The sequence below is a fragment of the Sparus aurata genome, chromosome 9 (assembly GCF_900880675.1).
Source record: "Sparus aurata chromosome 9, fSpaAur1.1, whole genome shotgun sequence".
In the NCBI taxonomy this organism is placed as follows: Eukaryota; Metazoa; Chordata; class Actinopteri; order Spariformes; family Sparidae; genus Sparus; species Sparus aurata.
Genome location: NC_044195.1, coordinates 13,438,975 through 13,456,926, shown reverse-complemented (window position 1 = coordinate 13,456,926; position 17,952 = coordinate 13,438,975). Strand labels below are relative to the sequence as shown.

General features: G+C 42.3%; 2 protein-coding genes across 2 annotated transcripts; both read left to right on the top strand.

Annotated features, from left to right (window-relative positions):
* Positions 1-1,465: 1,465 nt before the first annotated feature.
* col8a1a (collagen, type VIII, alpha 1a) lies at positions 1,466-15,686 on the top strand. Its single transcript, XM_030427322.1, has 3 exons — positions 1,466-1,563; positions 11,402-11,702; positions 11,892-15,686. The coding sequence occupies exons 2-3, from the start codon at positions 11,411-11,413 to the stop codon at positions 13,826-13,828; spliced, it is 2,229 nt and encodes a 742-aa protein (XP_030283182.1). The 5' UTR covers positions 1,466-1,563; positions 11,402-11,410; the 3' UTR covers positions 13,829-15,686.
* A 352-nt stretch (positions 15,687-16,038) lies between these two features.
* jagn1a (jagunal homolog 1a) lies at positions 16,039-17,914 on the top strand. The gene is made up of 3 exons (XM_030428085.1): positions 16,039-16,194; positions 16,648-16,748; positions 16,870-17,914. Exons 2-3 carry the CDS (start codon positions 16,660-16,662, stop codon positions 17,330-17,332), a joined length of 552 nt encoding a protein of 183 aa, XP_030283945.1. The 5' UTR covers positions 16,039-16,194; positions 16,648-16,659; the 3' UTR covers positions 17,333-17,914.
* The last annotated feature ends 38 nt before the right edge of the window (positions 17,915-17,952 follow it).

The window sequence follows — 17,952 nt, the reverse complement described above, 5'->3', positions numbered from 1 at the left end:
AATAAATCACTGTGGAAATAAGAAAGCTACTTCTAGTCAAATTGTACTTACTTTGATATATCAAAAAAATAAATACACTCACTATTGATGCACTCATGAAAACAATATACTGTCACATTCCTGACTACATAAAATCATCATGTTTGTTGTAAAAAAAATAACGCTCCAACCGAATTAAATGAATCACAGACAACTGAAACAAATCCGGTGTCCATGGCTGTCGCAAGCCTTCAATAAAAACATCCAATCATTCGTCATTGGACCAACTTACCTGCTAACCCGGAGGCCTGGAGCCATTAGTGAGCTAATGGCACAAGAATGACAAAGAGAATGTATTCTAGCTTTACAGCCTTGTGAGTACTAACAACATTTTCGTTGTTCAACTTTATTATGATAAAGTCAAGTGTTTTCTTATGTGTGAGTGAGTCATGAGGTAGTTAGAGATGTTTAGCGATGACAACAATGTGCTGCACTCAAAGTTAACACATCTCTCGGCCAAAGAATGAGATTCAGCAATAGACTTGTTGTGTGGCTAAGGTTAGCACATAGCACACAGCAGTTAGCAGTACCTGCGAGGCTAGGTAGCCCTTTAGGACCACGGTACTTTTGTCACAGCTATTTCGCTTGTGTTTATATTACTGCAGCAATTAACAGAGCTAAATAAGCTTGTTAAACTTAGCAAAGCAACCGCTGGTCTACCAGCTGGTCGGTAAGAGCCACAGGTTAGTTACACCCTCCAACAACCACGCAAACACTGAATGGCTGCACCCGATTGGACAGATGCCACTTGTCAGCTGTACGCTCCGAGATTTTAAACCGGATCAACACGTGGAGCTCATTTGGAAACTTCTAACTTCTAAACTTCTAATACCGCAAAATAATTCAATGGAATGTGTTTCAGAAGGGATTTTAGCCGAGAAATAACCCCCAGAATTCTTTCTGAATATACGTACGTACATATTTCTAACTGCGCAGTTATCGCAGGTACTGAAACGTCTGCTATGTTTCAAATGCAGTGAATATTGTTACACAGTCTGTAAGCATCCTTGACAGTTTTTTTCCCAGGTGTGTGCCAGGACAGGTGATTTTTAACAACCAGCTCCAGCTCGTCTGGGCTCCTGCACAAGAAAAATGAACTACTTTGCTTTTTACTGCACACAGCGGCCCACAGATCACAACATTAATGAGGGAAACATTCCTGTTTATCATTGTCATCCGCTGTGGGCGCTCAGCAGGGGGACGTGAGCATGTTTTGCCACTATAAATCATGGCATCACTTTTTTTGGGGGGGAGGCTATATTTACTCTTGAGTCAAGTCTCCATTCCTCCATCTCCATCTCCATCCCTTTCTTCCTCTCTCTCTCTTTCTTTCTCTCTTTCTCTCTCTCTCCCACCCACCCAAGTGGCTCCACCCTCCAGCAGATATAAGCTATGTCCACAAGGTGTGTGTCTGTTATGAGCACATATCCCAGGGTCCCCGCTGTGTGGTTGTCTGTCCGCCTGCTATTCTGTCCGTTAGCCTGACTGCAGTGATTATTTCCCCATAAGCGGCCACTCACAAAGGTAAGCACTGTCCTGACCTCGCTACGTACAGCCTGCATTTGACTTTAACGTCTTTTAGCAGGTTTTTCGGGTGTATTTCTCTTGTATACCTGCACAACACTTTGTTTTATTGCCTTTAATTAACTGTGCATTCTGTGAGTTCATTGACCGCCTATGTTATACTACATACTTTGCAACCAGCGCATCTTCCGATGAGTGAATCTAGAATTCGCTTTCATTGTATTTGTGATGTTGCCGGACTGTGTGGTGAAAATATGTGACAGGATGAACAGTTGTTCACAGAGAGACTCATCGCAACTTTCAATATAACTTTTCTCACACTCGTTTTAAATGAGATGGTTCTTTCCATTCCATCTTCAGCCTTAAATACTTTTGACAGAGATTATCGCAATAAATTTTTTGCAGAAATTAAAGAAATTAAAATGTCAGTAACAGCAGTTCTGGGCTCCTGGGGAATCTTAAAGGCCCTTACAAATGTGGCCGATAGCATCATTCCTGCACATCATCACCAAGATGATGGGCAAGTTGTAAGCAAGACGTCTTTTAAACTTCGCTGGCGTTTCCCACGCAAGCAGCATCCCTAGCTGGTCTGCTCCATGAAGCTCAAGTATGTGCTGTACATCTATCTGTGAGAGGGCGCCTGCGCTGAAGGCAAATACGCATTCAAATGTCTTGAGTGCATGTGTGTGTGTGTGCAGAAAGCCGAAGCCAAACTGTCAAATGTATGTGACGGGGGAAAGAGCAGCAGTTTGGTGAGAAGAGACTGCAGAGCAAACACAGTCTTTTCCCTCCATCTCGTCCGGCCCGATGCTGCGCTTTTTAACGCTCTTTCTCTGGCGTGAATCGTCCGTTCGGTGCCTTGTCAGTCACAGCGACTGTTCAATAATTCGCCTGTTAAAGGATGAAATCTTCATGGCTCGGTTGCATTGAGAACTCAAAGGGAGCGTTCAACCTGAGAAATAGATCTCGGCTTGTAAATGCAGGCAGAGCAATGACAAATCTGCGTTTGTACTGATTAGGAAACACATCACACATCTGTATTTGGTAATGTTGGTTTTCATACAGTTAATTCATACAGTTCTGTCAAATTAAATCCTTTCACAAAGGCCACAGTTGTTTAGCTGCATGAAACCAAAGTAAGGAAAACTATTTTGATCCATTTCGCTCACGTGGATAGGTTGTGGCATCAACACAGTCCTCATATAAATAAAATGAAATGCTGTTCCTCTGCAAATTCACGCTTTCTTTCTTTCTTTCTTTCTTTCTTTCTTTCTTTCTTTCTTTCCCAATCTCTCTCTAGATCTCTCCTTTATCGATCTTCGCATTGCATCGTAGAATGAAATCAGAGATTGGCCCCTGCAGTGACCTTAAAGTGTGAAAAAAGCTACGGATGACCCCTTAATATAGCTGGTCTTCCGCACAAGCTGTAACCTTTCAAACGCAGTGTGTATTTGTGTTAGTGTGCATGTATGCTGCGCACACAACATTGTACCGTCCTGTATACATTATTCAGCAAATTTCAGGAATGCGCAGGACAAACAGACCCAGAGACAGCCAAGAATAATGGCAGATGGAAAGAAGTAAACACTTTGGTCATTTAGCGGCACAGCTGTGGCATTGTGTGTGTGTGTGTGTGTGTGTGTGTGTGTGTGTGTGTGTGTGTGTGTGGAGTAGCTGTATTCCTCGGGGTTGTGTACGAGGTTTGTTTGAATGAGGTTTGTTTGAACGGGGAGGTTTGCAGCGCCACTTGAAGAGGTGTTAATTTTACGAGGTGTGCTTTGTGATAAAAGCTGCGTTTAGGGAGCCGAGGAGCTGCAAATGTTTTTCCCTTTCGCTGAGAAACCACAGCGTCAGGGCACTTACCAAGATTGAGTGCAAGAGTGCTGCTGGCTTAAGGTTAAATTTGTAAATGGTTTGCGGTGCAGGGAGGGAAGGCAGAGTGGTTTGCCAAACATGCTCAGTGGGATTTAAACACTAGCTTTTGGGTCAGGCCGCCTTGTGAGATGTAGATGGATTAACTCAAAAAAAAGAGTGAAGAGTTCTGGTGTGTAAGATGAGTCGTTCAGTCTCAAATCCTTGCCCAGGATGTGATACAATTTGACCTCATCTCACCACCGCCTGCCTTTTTCTGTAGTGCCTTCTTCTACTCTGTTAGCAAGGTGGTTTAAAAAGACACGCAGTCTTGCCCTCTGACATCCACAGGAGCCTGCAGGGTCAGTAAGTGGCTTCAGGTCACTGCAGCGGGACGTCTCCAAAGGGAGAGAGGGGCCAGCAAGGGCAAACAGACAGAAATGAGGCAGAGGGTGAAGATGGCCTAGAACAGGCCCGGCTCTGTTCACACGGGAAGAAAGAGAGACAGTGAGAGGAGCGCTGTCTGTATCTGACAGAGGACAGAGAATAGACAGATGTGTCTGGAGACACGGGGTTAGCAGACACAGAGCTAATATTTCCATCCCTGTCTAATGTCACTGTGTGTGCGCGAGTGCATAGCTTTGTTCACGTGTGTGTATAATGCATACGCAATGCGAGCCCACTACACCAGAGGCAGGTGCGTTTCCATGAATGAGGAATCAGCCAGCAGCCAATCTCAAATATTATCTGTCTCTCTTCTCTTGTTCTTGTGCAACATTGTTGGGTATTTTTACGTGCACGATGCAAGTTGCACCAACTAACAAAAGACATGCAGAACCTTTATAAGAACTACATTATTTTGGCTTCAAAGCATGATAAGCCTTTTGTAGAGCTTTTTTGTGTGTAGTTTTGTCTTGAATTATTTTGGCCTCCACACAGTGACAATATGATTCCACACTGTCTTCCCTTTTATCCCCAAAATAACAATAACTGAGCTGTTTGTATTTGGAATTTTACCTTTATGATAGTATGTGTCACACAAAGCATCATTTTATAAATGTTAATATGTAATTTTAAAGCATTCAAAGGCACAGTTTGTCCTAAAATACATATAGTGCTATTTAACCATCTGGATTGATGTGAGTTGCTGAGTTTTGGAGATATCAGAGAGAAATCTCCAAACATAAATGTCTGAGTTCTCTTGATTATAATGGAATCAGATGGCACACACACACACACACACACAGAAAAATATATTTGAAAAACACAGCAATGTCTTTTTCCAGACACCGTGACCAGGTTACTCAAGATAATCCACAGACCTTGTTGTCAAGAGTCTCAAGTAGCAACTATTTTCTTTTCATGAACAGCTTTTCGTGGATGAGAGGCTCATGCTGGTGACAGCGCGGGATGTAAACGTGCAACAACATTTCTTAGTTATCGAAGTTATCTTAGTTAGCTTGTTAAGCTAATCCCTCCTCCCACCCTTCCTTCTGCATGGCAATAGGGATAGGAAACCGTTCCTTCATGGAACTGCTCATGCCGAGGTCTTTGGATCATCTGGAGTAAGCGGGCTAGTATTTCTGTAAAGAGACATTGCTGTTGAGTTTTTAAAATGTATTTTGTGTTACCACAAACCGAGTGCAATCTAGTTCCATTATATTTGAGAGAAGGCGGGCATGTCTCCAAAACTGGCCAACACACACCAAAACAATCTGGAAAAATACATCTCCAGGTTTATTTTACGGTGAACTGTCCCTTTAAGTTGCTACAATAGCTGTAATGAATACTACAGCTACAGTTTGTAGAATATTTTAAACATTGAGGTTTTGAAGTTTGAAAATGAACAGTAAATCAGAAGTTATTAAGGAAACTGAGGCTCATTTCCACATCTGTAGTTTTGATTCCTTTATTCTGTCTTGACACATTTGTTCTTGGTGTTGCACAGCTGTTGCGGTTTTAATAAGATTCTGCAGTTTGCAGCTTGTATAAGCCGCAGTAGCCAACACCTCAACTTCCGCTGGGTGAAGGCTGACTCAACAGAGAAAACACGGACACAATGCCCATGAGTCCTCTCAAGTCACACACCTGATGGTCAATTTAATGTGTTTCGTTTGTGTAAAATGTCAAAAAGATGGACATCTGGAAGTAGTCTGGGAATCAGAGGCGCTCACACACGAGCACAGGCTACACACACACACACACACACACATACACACACACACACACTGCATACAATGTAGACTACTTTGAGGTTTGCTTATTTTTGAGGTTGTCTGGACCTGGCAGGACATGCTGAGAGCTCAGTGGTGTATGACCAGCCACACAGGATTTGGGCAGCAGATGTTGAAAAATTAGGGTCCGAACCGCAGATATCTGTACCTCCTCATCCCCCTGGGCTGCTGACTAATGGTTAACATGTTGGGTTAAATCCAAGTGTCAGAACTCAGTCAAGGTGACAAGATGTGGCAAGCGTAAAAAAAAGATAAAAAAATGAAACTAATAAGTTAGCTTTTTTCTCAATGTCACAATTTCACTACTTTCACAGTGACAGAACCATTAGAACACAATGGTTACTGAATATGCTAAACATATTTAATGCAATGTGTAACAGTTGTAGATGGGCTTTATCCATAATAACTGCATGGCTCTAGTCGATCTGATTAATGATTGTTTTTGCAACTTCTTTATATTGCTTTTTTATATTTACATGTTAGATAAATATATTTTTTCATTCTATAATTACTTCCGTAATAGAGCCTTCCACCCAAAGAATTTCACAAGTGCCTTTGTACACCCAGAATGACAATACACATATGAACCCTGGGATGGTACAGTTGGTCTGTTGGTTCACCTATTTTGTCTTGACTGAATTATCTCAACAAGTTTTGGATTGATCGTCACTACTGCCTGTGCAGACATTCAAGCTCCCTATAGAATGGATCCTGATGGGCGCCGCCATGAGATTCCCATGTTGGGTTTTGAGGTAAATATCTCAACCACTCTATGATGGATTGCCATAATTTGGTTCAGGCATTCATAGTCCCCTCAGGATGAACTGTTCATCTGGTGTCATCATTAGGTCAAAATGCCGATTTGTCCAAAATGTGGTTCTTGCAACAAAACAATTTTTAAATAACATGTTGAAAGTTGTTTCCAGTATTTGAGTCATAAGGAAGGGCTAGGAAAACAAAACAATACTTTAAAAAAGTCTCTTGCCTACAATGTTTACTGTCGTCTGCCATGTTTTAGCGTCAAATGATGCCAACTCAGCAACTCGTGTACCAAGATGTCCTTCCGACTTGAGAGGGCAGTGTTCTAGTCGGAACAGTCAGTACAGCCTCACAAAGCTGCTAGCTTGGTTGTCCTGATACAGAAAACAATGTGCAATTATACATGGAAAGTATAGCATATTTACAGTTGTTTAGGAAACGTCCTCTGATCACACATTTATGCCTCATCACTCATAAGAAACCATATAACCATATTTTGGGTTATTTCATGGATTGTACAGGATAGGCAAAAATAAGCCTTGGCTTCAGCCTATTCCTTTTTCGGTTACAGAGTTTGTTTAAAATTTTTGATGTAAGAAAATGTTGAGTGGAACTTTGTATGGTAATATTTGCCAGTTGATTGCACATAATTTAAGTATTTTATATTGTAACCAAAATAAAACTATTCATCATCATCATCATCATCATCATCATCATCATCATCATTTCAACATCCGTACTTGCTGACTTGATGTTCATCATCATGTGCACGTGTGTCTTCTCCAGCCTCATAAACAAACCAGTGTAGAAAGGGTGTGAACTGAATCACACATGGGTGACATCTGCATGGCATGAAAATGTAGAACATGGTTGCTGTTCCTGTGCCAGACAGTCATCACTGAGGGAGCCAGATTGTTTTACACCAGCGTGTGAAAAAAATTCAACTGTAAATCTTACAAATGTGAGAAAGGGCTCACAACACGTTGCTCACGCCATCATGGTTTCTCACAGCTGTGGCACATTTATACGTCACTTTGTTTCCGACATCTGTGCGGATAAAGATGGAGGGATGACACCAGCACAAAATATAGTCAATGGGTATAATAGACTTCTCTTTAGTCGCTTCGTTATAAGTGCACCCCTCTCTCTGTCTGTTTTCTCTCGTAACAAGTTAAAGTGTGGAAACTGCTGCTCAATGCTTATGCCAGTGTCTAAAAGTGGTCCTCTGGAGGCAACACTTGTGTAGAATAATGTGTTGGAGAGAAGCACACCAGGTAAAGACAGGAGGTGTTTCCATCGCTCTGCGGTCACTGTTACAACGTTATGGTGTTGCTATGTGACGCTGAACAGACCCTCGTTGTAACGGCCCCTCTGATCTGCGGTCGCAAAGTTTTGTCAGAATATTTCCACCCCTTTAAAAACACCTTCCCTCACAAACGCACACACCCACATACCAACAGTGAGCTGGGACGTTCCTAAAAGCTAGTGAAACTGTCACATTGATTTTTCTCAAACCTTTATGTGTGTGTACTGTAAATACATGCTTATAATAAGGGAAATAAGTATGAAATAGATCACTGGTATCACGGCCGTGTCTTCACTCTAGTTAACTAAAAAGCCATGTCATTCCCCAGGAACAGAAAACTCAAGATAAAAAGACTTAAAGATACAAAATGCTGCAATTCTGCACTGAAATGTCGACTCATATATTTTGTTGAGTTATGTTAGACTACTAGAGAAATCAACAAGTTTACTCAAGGTAATGGTGCGTCAACTTTCGCCTCTTCCGGGATGGACAAGCTAGTGAACGAGACTTAACTCAATGCAAATAAAGCTTTAAAACATTACTGAGGCACATTTGTGCCTGAGTCACATCAGATAGCTTTTAATCAGTGACGGTTGTTTCCAGTTGGCATGTACATCAACAGTGAAGTGAGTCTGACAGCAGGAACATTTGTGTTATTTGCGTTACTCATGCAGTGTTTATGCGCCCCAAACAGTCACTGCTACATTGCACTGTACACTAGTGTTAAGCTAACAAACCGAGTGTGAGTGTATCTGTGTGGCTCCACTCAGTACTCAGGACACTCCGGTACTCCTCTCTGTAACGTTATGTTCATGAAGTAGCTCTAGCTCCACTCAGTATTACAGAACATATACACCAGAAAACATAAATATGTTAGTCAGGCCTGAACTGGTCAAGATATCACTATCGAAAATTCCTCCGAATACTCGCAATACTTGAATCTGTATCGGCGAGTACACGTAATTTATTCATTAAAAATGGGACGTTTCTACTTCCTAGCGTCCCATACATTTGTAGATGTAATAAAACTTTTAATAACCATATTATTGTTATCCTCTCATTGATTGATGGGATAATTCAGTTTTATGTTTGGATTGCCGTGCTATAAAAGCGCCTCTGTTGCTGCTGTACATCGTGGAAAATAAAGAAGAGCATCTGAGTCTGGTGTGCCATTAGACAGCGGGTGAAAGTTTGCACCTTTGTCACAAATCCTTGAAAGAGGCTCCTCTCGGTTTTGGTGGGGCTCTTGACAAATGTGTGTCTGAACATTTTAACCTGACAAATGTCTCAGGATCAATGCACCTTTTTTTGTCTAACCCCACATCCAGCCAACACTCTATGAGGTCTTTCATTTATATCCTATAACATATAATTAATGTAATAAGCCATTTGCCTATTTATATCCTCAGGCCTTTTTAAATGACATTTTTAATTTAGTCTATTTCTCTCATTAGATTCAGTATATATCTATCACCTCTCTTTATCAGCGTTGTTCCAAATAGCTTAGATCTGAGCAGCCTAGGAACATAAGCACAGCCTCACACAAAAAATAGAAAAGACTTGAGGTCCAGGTTAGTCTGTGTCACATCATACACTCACAATCAATGTATTGTCGATGACCCCACAGATTCATATTGTTGATCAGGAAAGGGGGAACAGACCACAGCTTCCACTCAGTAAGCCAAAAATAGGTTACAGTTTTTGTTGGGAAGACTTAATGGCATTCCTCTGGACTCTCTGGCATGTCTGGTCTCTGTCGCCATAGAAACAAGGAGGGCTTCTTTCAAAGGCCGGCAGTCATCGGAGGAGACAGTTGCACGGCCATGTCAAAATCACCAGCCGACCGAGAAAAGGCCAAAGGGCGGAAAAGATCCAAAGAGCCAGTGATGGAGTGGACACTAAGGATGTGGTTTAGGATGTGATTTAGAAAAACGACAGATGAGTTGTAATAAAACTGGGACTGGGATTGAGGTTGAGCTTGGACGGGGAGTGTGGCAGGGGATGGGTATGCTGAGTACGAGATGGAAATGGCACTTGATGACTGAATAAAACAAGTAGACACTCAGAGGAGCAGCGTATAGTGAGTATTCATTGGCTGTGGAGCGAAAAACAATAATCAATTTGCCTTGTCCCGTTACTGATCGTTTAAAGCAGACAGCGGAGGGAGGTTAAATGAAAATAGGTAGTGTGACCTGCACAGCTGAACCGCAACTCTGTTCATTCAAAAATTGTACTTATTAGACCAGGAAGGAGAGAAAAGATATTGGCAGGCTCATCAAATGAGAATGATACTTCCTCAGTAGTGATAACCAGTGAGGACAAGCCTTTTGCATGCCTTCTTCTGTCTGCTTAACTTTAATGTCATTCACCAGAATTTGTATTTTTTACTTTATCATCAGGAGTGGACATCAGTGTGCATACCACAGAATTAAGTGGAAGGTGGCAGGTATTCTTCACACGATTGTAAAAAGTTTTTTTTAGGCTTGAGTGTCAGGCAATGCATGTTCATACCAATGTCCTTGTCACTGCATATCTTGTTAATTTAGAGCTCAAGTCATCAGCATAGTGTCCTTACGAAAAATAGGACTATGCTCTGTCCTAACGTGCGTATCAGTATGTTATAGCCACAGGACTGCACTCTTTACCTCTGGGCATGTGCAATTTTTTGGTAACTCAGACAGTAGTACTGGTAATGAAACATCTTGAGCCAGTTATCCCTAAGGCATCATGTTTATTTTGCAAAGATTTAAAGGAATGGTGTATTTGTTTGTAAGTAAAATTTTAATCAAAAGTAGGGACATGAGGGGATTCAAAAGTCTTCTGTAGTATGACATTTTACGTGGCTCCCTCTTGTGGATGAGCACAGTAAGTGCAAATTATCCCAGCCTTGCCTGATAGACTGACACATTATTACATGTCACAATGCGTCATTTGTGTATTTTTCAGTCAGGTTTATATAGACCACCTTTCAGAGATTTTAACATTTATTGTTAAGATAAGAAGCGCAATCAGTATCTATTATACATCACCAAAAGTAAATTAATCTGTATTTTACTGTCACTTCAAAAGATATTCATATTCAGACTAGATGTCCAGAGACAGCTGGGATTGGCTCCGGTTACAGACAGGGTTCAAGTTACAAGGGATCCAATGTGAGCTGAGCCCCCATGGAAGCAGTAAAAGCACAAATCTTTAGGTGTCACAAATACACTAATGACATTCATTGTTTTGATAAAATAATGATTTCTTCAATGTTATTAGTATTTTATAATTAGGGGATATAAAAAGGTTAAAAGTAACAAGTTTTCCAGTGGAACTATGTCACCAGTAATGGCAATATTACAGACTCCCTTACAAATAGCCTGATTTTAAGACATGCTGCATGAGGAGAAACTTAACAAATTTTGTGAAATGGCTGCAGCAAATCTAAAATCTTTGGTGCCTTCTTGTGAATTAGGCATTAAACACAATACATTAGGAGGTTTCTTTCCTTGTAAAAAGTGTGAGTTTGTGGCTGCACCACTGTAAAAGCAATGCTGCCTGTTTTTCCAGTTTATAGTGTATCCTGCCTAGTTCCATGTCTGAAGTGCTTCTTACCTCCCAGCAACTGTTTGAACACACTGTTGCACCTTTCAGTTGAATCATTTACTCATTCCCTTGTATCTTGTCTTCTCTTCCTTCTATACAGGCCTTGGCCATGCCTCCCCTCCCTGTCCCCCTCTTGACACTGCTACAGCTTGTAGTACTGACTTGTGTGAGCAGTGGGGCCTTCTACGGACACAAGCAACACCCTCAGCCATACCAGCCAATGCAGCACCTCCAACACATGGGCATGGGTAAAGAAGGCTATCCCCAACAACAGTACCTTGGAAAAGAGGTGCCCTTTATGCAGTATCCCCACTACAGGAAGGAGCTTCCTCAGATGCCCATGCATAAGGGCAAAGAAACCGGTCGCAAAGGGGGCACCTATAATGGTGGCCAAGACAAAGGTGAGAAAGTTAACTTTTTCAACATAGTTACCAACAATCTAGCAAGAACATTTGGACCTTGAACACATGTGACTTGACATGTTGAATCATAACAAGGGCATAGACTTTCTTTATTTTTAATGCCATAAAAAGTGCTGTGAGAAGAAGGTTAATAAATACGAGCAATTTTATTAATCTCATTCTTCACAGGTCAGACAATCCCTAGTGGTGCTGAAGGAATTCCCCAAGGAGAACCAGGACCAGCTGGGCCACCTGGGCCAGAGGGACCTCCAGGACCTCCTGGACCACCAGGTAATGGACAACCGGGACCTGCAGGACGCCCCGGGACCCCCGGTCCACCAGGAGTGCCTGGAACGGGCAAACCAGGATTGCCAGGACTACTTGGCAAGCCAGGAGGAAATGGTGATGCTGGGCCACAAGGAGAAATGGGCCCAAGGGGAGAAGAAGGGCCAGCTGGGCAGCCAGGGCCTCAGGGTCTTCCAGGACCACCTGGTCTACCAGGAATAGGTAAACCAGGGGTACAGGGATTACCAGGCCAACCAGGGCCCAAAGGGGAGCCAGGTCACAAAGGTCTGCCAGGACTTCCTGGATTACCTGGACCCAAAGGAGACAAGGGGATGGGCCAGCCCGGACAACCTGGTCACAAAGGGCTCCCAGGGCTCCCAGGACCTGCTGGCCCAAGAGGGCTGCCTGGCTTTGGAAAACCTGGATTAAATGGGGCACCAGGGCCACAAGGGCCACCAGGTGACAAAGGACACCCTGGAGAGCAAGGACCACCTGGGCTACCTGGTGAAGGAGGACAGCCTGGTCCTCCAGGTGTACCTGGTCAAGGGAAGCCAGGCCAAAATGGCCTGCCAGGACAGCCAGGCATGCCAGGTGGGAAAGGTCATCCCGGACCACCAGGTTTGCCAGGAAAGCCCGGGTTACCTGGATTTGGTAAACCAGGAATGTTAGGACCAAAGGGTGATAAAGGTATGGGTGGGCCACCTGGATCTCCAGGACCAAAGGGAGATAAAGGCCATGGAGGACTACCTGGTATGCTTGGTCCCCCTGGACCAAATGGTACACCTGGTTCTCCAGGTCCTATGGGACCCCCAGGAGGTCTAGGTGCACCTGGTCTTAAAGGAGACTGTGGAGAAGGAGGACCTAAAGGACTTCCTGGTGCTAAGGGTGACCCAGGTCCTTCTGGGTTACCTGGCAAGGATGGTCTGCCTGGAGAGATTGGAGAGCCAGGACCAAGAGGTCCACCAGGGCCAATTGGTGCCAAAGGAGATGGTGGGCACAAAGGTCTGTCTGGTACCCCCGGTCCTCCTGGACTTCCTGGGCCAAAGGGACAAGGTGGACTACCTGGTGAGTTAGGACCTCAAGGACCTAAAGGAATCCCTGGAATGGATGGTGCAGCAGGACCAATTGGGCCTCCTGGTCTTCCAGGGCCAAAAGGAGATCGTGGTCAACCTGGTTCACCAGGCATTGCAGGTGAAGGGATTCCAGGTCTTATTGGTCCCACTGGACCACCAGGGAAAGACGGCCAAGCAGGACCCAGTGGACAACCAGGTCAGCCCGGACCTCCTGGACCACCAGGCCCACCAGGAGAAACTGGTCTGTCTCCTGACATGGCTGGAGTGCTCTCTCAGATGGGCCCTGGATTAGATGGTGTTAAGGCTGGTGCTTATGGTAAGAAGGGCAAGTTTGGAGGCAATGGGGCAGAAGTGATGGGTGCCAGTGGGTTGGAAATGCCAGCATTCACAGCTGTAGTAACAACTCCCTTTCCACCTGTGGGCACTCCAGTCGTCTTTGACAAGCTTTTGTACAATGGTCGCCAAAACTACAACCCCGAGACAGGAATATTCACTTGTGACATGCCTGGCATTTATTATTTTGCCTACCACTTTCATTGCAAAGGAGCTAATGTGTGGGTGGCTTTGATGAGGAACAATGAGCCAGTGATGTATACATATGATGAATACAAAAAGGGTTTCCTAGATCAAGCATCAGGGAGTGCAGTATTACCTCTCCAAACTGGAGACACTGTGTATGTTCAGCTGCCCTCGGATCAGGCTGCAGGACTTTATGCTGGGCAGTATGTGCACTCCTCCTTTTCCGGGTATTTGTTATATCCGATGTAAAACTACAACTCCAGGGATAGAGAGGTTTCAGTGACAACAAAGTGGTAGCATATTATTTTATAATATAAAACATGATCATAAGTCACCTTAGACTGAGCAGTATTAGCAATGTGAAGTCAACCAACTCTTGATCTTGTCAGCACAGCTGACAGGACAAGATAAAATATCTTAAGGAAAATAAGGAGTATCACAGTCTGTATATACAGCAGCTTTTGGGGTACAACCTGAAATTGGAGCAAAGATGTTTTCTTTTACAGCTTTGAAGATATAAAAGAATGTATAAAAAGACATTCAAAGAAAACTTTAAGGATGGCTGTCAATGTGCTTTTGAACACAAGAGTGCCAAAAACCCAAAATAGTGCAACTTGTTATTAAGTAGAAACATAAGAAGGGAAAATGTGAAGTGTATGCAAAAAGATTAAACAAACAACACATTTAATAAAACTGTTCCACAAGTGTCAATTCCATACCTCTTAAAAACTGGCAGCTACCCCATGTAGTGAAAAATGTGAGCACATGAAGACTTATTCAACTTAGTAGGAAATCTATTTGCATGTGTACCTTTGTATGAATACAGTTTTTGTCTCTGTATTATGATGACAAGCATGTAAAATGCCTCTTGAGAATGAAATTGCAAAGTATGCATCTCAGCAGTTTATACATGTTTTAAAGGTAAACATACTTCTGGTCATGTAACCTGCAAAATGCTGAGATTGTGGAAAAGGTAACTTGTAAATGGTGCAAGTCTCACCAACATAAGAATTAAGTTTCCTAAATAGAGTTTGGGGTCAGCCTAAATGACTTCCACTTCAGATGTGCGAAGACTTTACACATACGAGGGACGACTTGTATCGGTGGTGACCTATTAATGGCAATTATTGTGCTCACTTATAGGAGCACCAAAGACATTAAATCAAAATTAAATTATAACATGCATGATGTATTTTGCTAACTGACAATTGCTCCCATGAGTGAGAGTCAACGAGTGAGAATGTAATATGAATTTTGTGTTTAAATGCTTGTCAGTTTATGGGTGTAGTAGAAACACTTTTTGTGCAAAAATACAAAGGTCAAACACACACCACATTGCCCTGAATGATGAAAACCACTCCATAAACAATATTAAACACAACACCACAGTATAAATAAAGGTCAGCACTATGCAGCATCACTGTAACACTAACTCAACCCCAGAATATTACAGGTGCGAGTTAAATCTGGCAAATATCAGGAAGCCCAGACCCTGTCTGTGAACATTTGCAGTTCACAGTTTTAAGACTCAAAGGGGATTGAGCAGTGTTCTAGTGAATCCTGCTGTTGGAAGTCAAACCAATTGGTAAAATGTATTCTTACTCAGTGTTTTTTACTTAAAATTCAACCGATTATACTCTGTTACTGTTTTGCAAGCCTTATCCATTTGGGAAACAATTTTTATGGATTTTATTGAAATGAAACACTTGTTGGATTTGTAATCCAGTCGCTCTGATGTGATTTGTTTAAAAGTTAGAAAACCAAAGTAAGTTCTGCAGCTTCCTGGGTGTGCTGAATGTCTCCATGTCAGGTTTGCAGTGTATAAGAAATACATTTGGATTTTGAATGTCGCAGCAATTCATAACAACAGTTATGTCAGTAATTTATTATTTTATCCGCTGAACATGTACATGCAATGGAAAAAATCATTATAGTATCATATTATAAATTATATAGTATGAACATTTTTAAAGGACAATTCATGTGTATTTCTCCTTTTAACCACGGTGCTAATACTGTTGTTGTAACCAAAGATTTTATGTCTGAAAGTTTCCTGTTTGTTATTATTGTCCATGTTGTTTTTTTCTAAATAAAAATAGTTTAATAAGAAAAAAAAAAAAGAGTGTTGTTCACATCTCTGTTTGTAAGCTCACAGAAAGCAAATCAAACCTATGAGACAGAGGCCGGTACATCAGTTGAAAACTACCTGGTTAAATTAATTGTGTGGGCTCATCTATGGAGAAATGTAAATCTGATTACCGAAAAATGTCGTTACCTGCTAGGTTGACGATGACATGCCATGGATATGAACCAACACTGATCAGGTAAGACAGTGGATGCTTAGTTATCTTTGGTGCAGCTTTTAGTGAGAATGTGTCTGGGGGAAAAATGCCCTCTGGCGTGATGAAAGGGTCATTTCCGGTTCAAACCATGAATGGGGGTCATGGCTCCAGCTGGCAGTCTGCTGTGAGGAGAGATGTGGATGCTGCGGAAGGAGAGCTTTCTAGTGAGATTGTGCGCATGCGCACAGCTGCTTACAACATCCATCTGTCACATCTTTTGTTAGTACAAATTCAAACAAGCAGCTCAGTCAAACGTCACGGAAATACGCAACGGTAAGCATTGTTAGCGACTGAATTTTAACGTTGTGTATGAACACCGCTTGGCGTTGTGTGTTCTCTGCTGAAATTGCTAATGATAAAAACGACGCCAGCCCCAACAGACAGTACGTATCTCAGTAAAGGTAGTGCTGAATTAGGTTAAATAGCAGCAGAAGCTAACAGGCTAGCCTGCTTTAAATCGGTTAGCAGCTCATTTCGTCTTCCTAAAATGAGTCATTTTCAAAATAAACAGCTGTTTATTGCGGTTGATTTCCTGACAATGTGTTCCTTTTCATGTTCTTCCTCTCCTCTGATAGCTACATCAGGAATTTAGGAAATTGTTGCTGCACTTTTCCCTGTATCTGCACATATTACTGACCAAACGATTGAATCAGTAAATTAATAATTGCAGTCGTTGTTCTGTCAAGTGTTGGCTTGTGAAATGTGATGTGTCTCTTGTGTAAATAGGTTTCCCTCATCATGACATCACGTGTGGGCCCTAGAGCTGCTGGCACCAATGGAAGTGACTTCAAACACAGAGAGAGGATAGCGCCACAATACCAAATGAGGCAAGTGCCCTATATATGTTTCTGAAGACTACTGGTCACTAAATACAAATGTAACCTCAAAACACCAAGAACATCGAAAAGGGTCATTAATACACCTCGTTATCTGTTATTGGTTTTGCAGTGCTTCCCTAAAGTCAGAGGTACGGAAGTTAAACCTGGTCCATCTTCTCATCTGGCTGCTGGTGGCGGCACAAGTGACTGTCAGCCAATTCGAGCTGGTGTCACATGACACAGTGTCCATGCCATACCAGTGGGAGTACCCCTACTTGCTCAGCCTGCTCCCTCTGCTCTGCAGCAGCCTGTCTCTTCCAAAGAACAATATCAGTTACCTGGTCATATCCATGATCAGCGCAGGGTTGTTCTCCATAGCACCCCTCATATATGGTGGAATGGAGATGTTTCCTCTAGCGCAGCAACTCTACCGCCAAGGAAAGGCCTACCGCTTCATTTTCGGCTTCTCTGCAGTGACTGTTATGTACCTCATCATGGTGGTTGCTGTTCAGGTGCATGCATGGCAGTTATATTACATGAAGAAGCTGTTAGATTCGTGGTTTAACACCACTCAGGAGAAGAAGAAGAAATAATGGAGTGACCAAAGCTGTGACTGGGCAAAACTGTGGGGGTTTTTTTTCTTAATGTGTGCATACAGTTATGAGTCTTCATGTCAAGTTATCGTTATTACAGATATTATCATGTAACATTATATTAGACAACAGTGTAGAATAGAGTAAAATGTACAATTTATGCAGGAACCCGGATTTTTTTTGTCACCTTTATTTATTCAAAGCCCACTCAACAACATCTATAAACATGGCATTTATTTGCTTTGTACCCTCTTCCGACTGAGTCTGATTTGCAGCTTTTCTCCAAACAGTGAAATAGATCATTGATAACCAGGTCATCATTGTTATCACTCTGAAAATGTTGCCATGATTCAAACAGTATAGATGTAGAGGTGTTTTACTTATACATCAGTGAGGGCATAATTGTTCCAACATACATATTTTGCTTAGAAATTAGTACTGTTCATGCGAATGGAAGAAGGCTTGCCTGTGTTGCAGATGTGCTGATGTTGTACCATTCAATAAGTCTACCCATCACAATGTCTTTTTCCCCCCTTCAGATTGCATCCAGCCTATTTAAAAATAAAGGTCATAATCACAGTAGCTGCCTGTCTGTATCCTCATTCAGCATCAGAAAGTTG

What these genes read in the sequence shown, in the direction of transcription:
- col8a1a (XM_030427322.1), top strand. Translation starts at nt 11,411, where the DNA reads ATGCCTCCCCTCCCTGTCCCCCTCTTGACACTGCTACAGCTTGTAGTA. An exon ending in TAATGGTGGCCAAGACAAAG is followed by an intron (nt 11,703 to 11,891) that starts GTGAGAAAGTTA and finishes CATTCTTCACAG; the next exon opens with GTCAGACAATCCCTAGTGGT.
- jagn1a (XM_030428085.1), top strand. Translation starts at nt 16,660, where the DNA reads ATGACATCACGTGTGGGCCCTAGAGCTGCTGGCACCAATGGAAGTGAC. An exon ending in GCGCCACAATACCAAATGAG is followed by an intron (nt 16,749 to 16,869) that starts GCAAGTGCCCTA and finishes TTGGTTTTGCAG; the next exon opens with TGCTTCCCTAAAGTCAGAGG.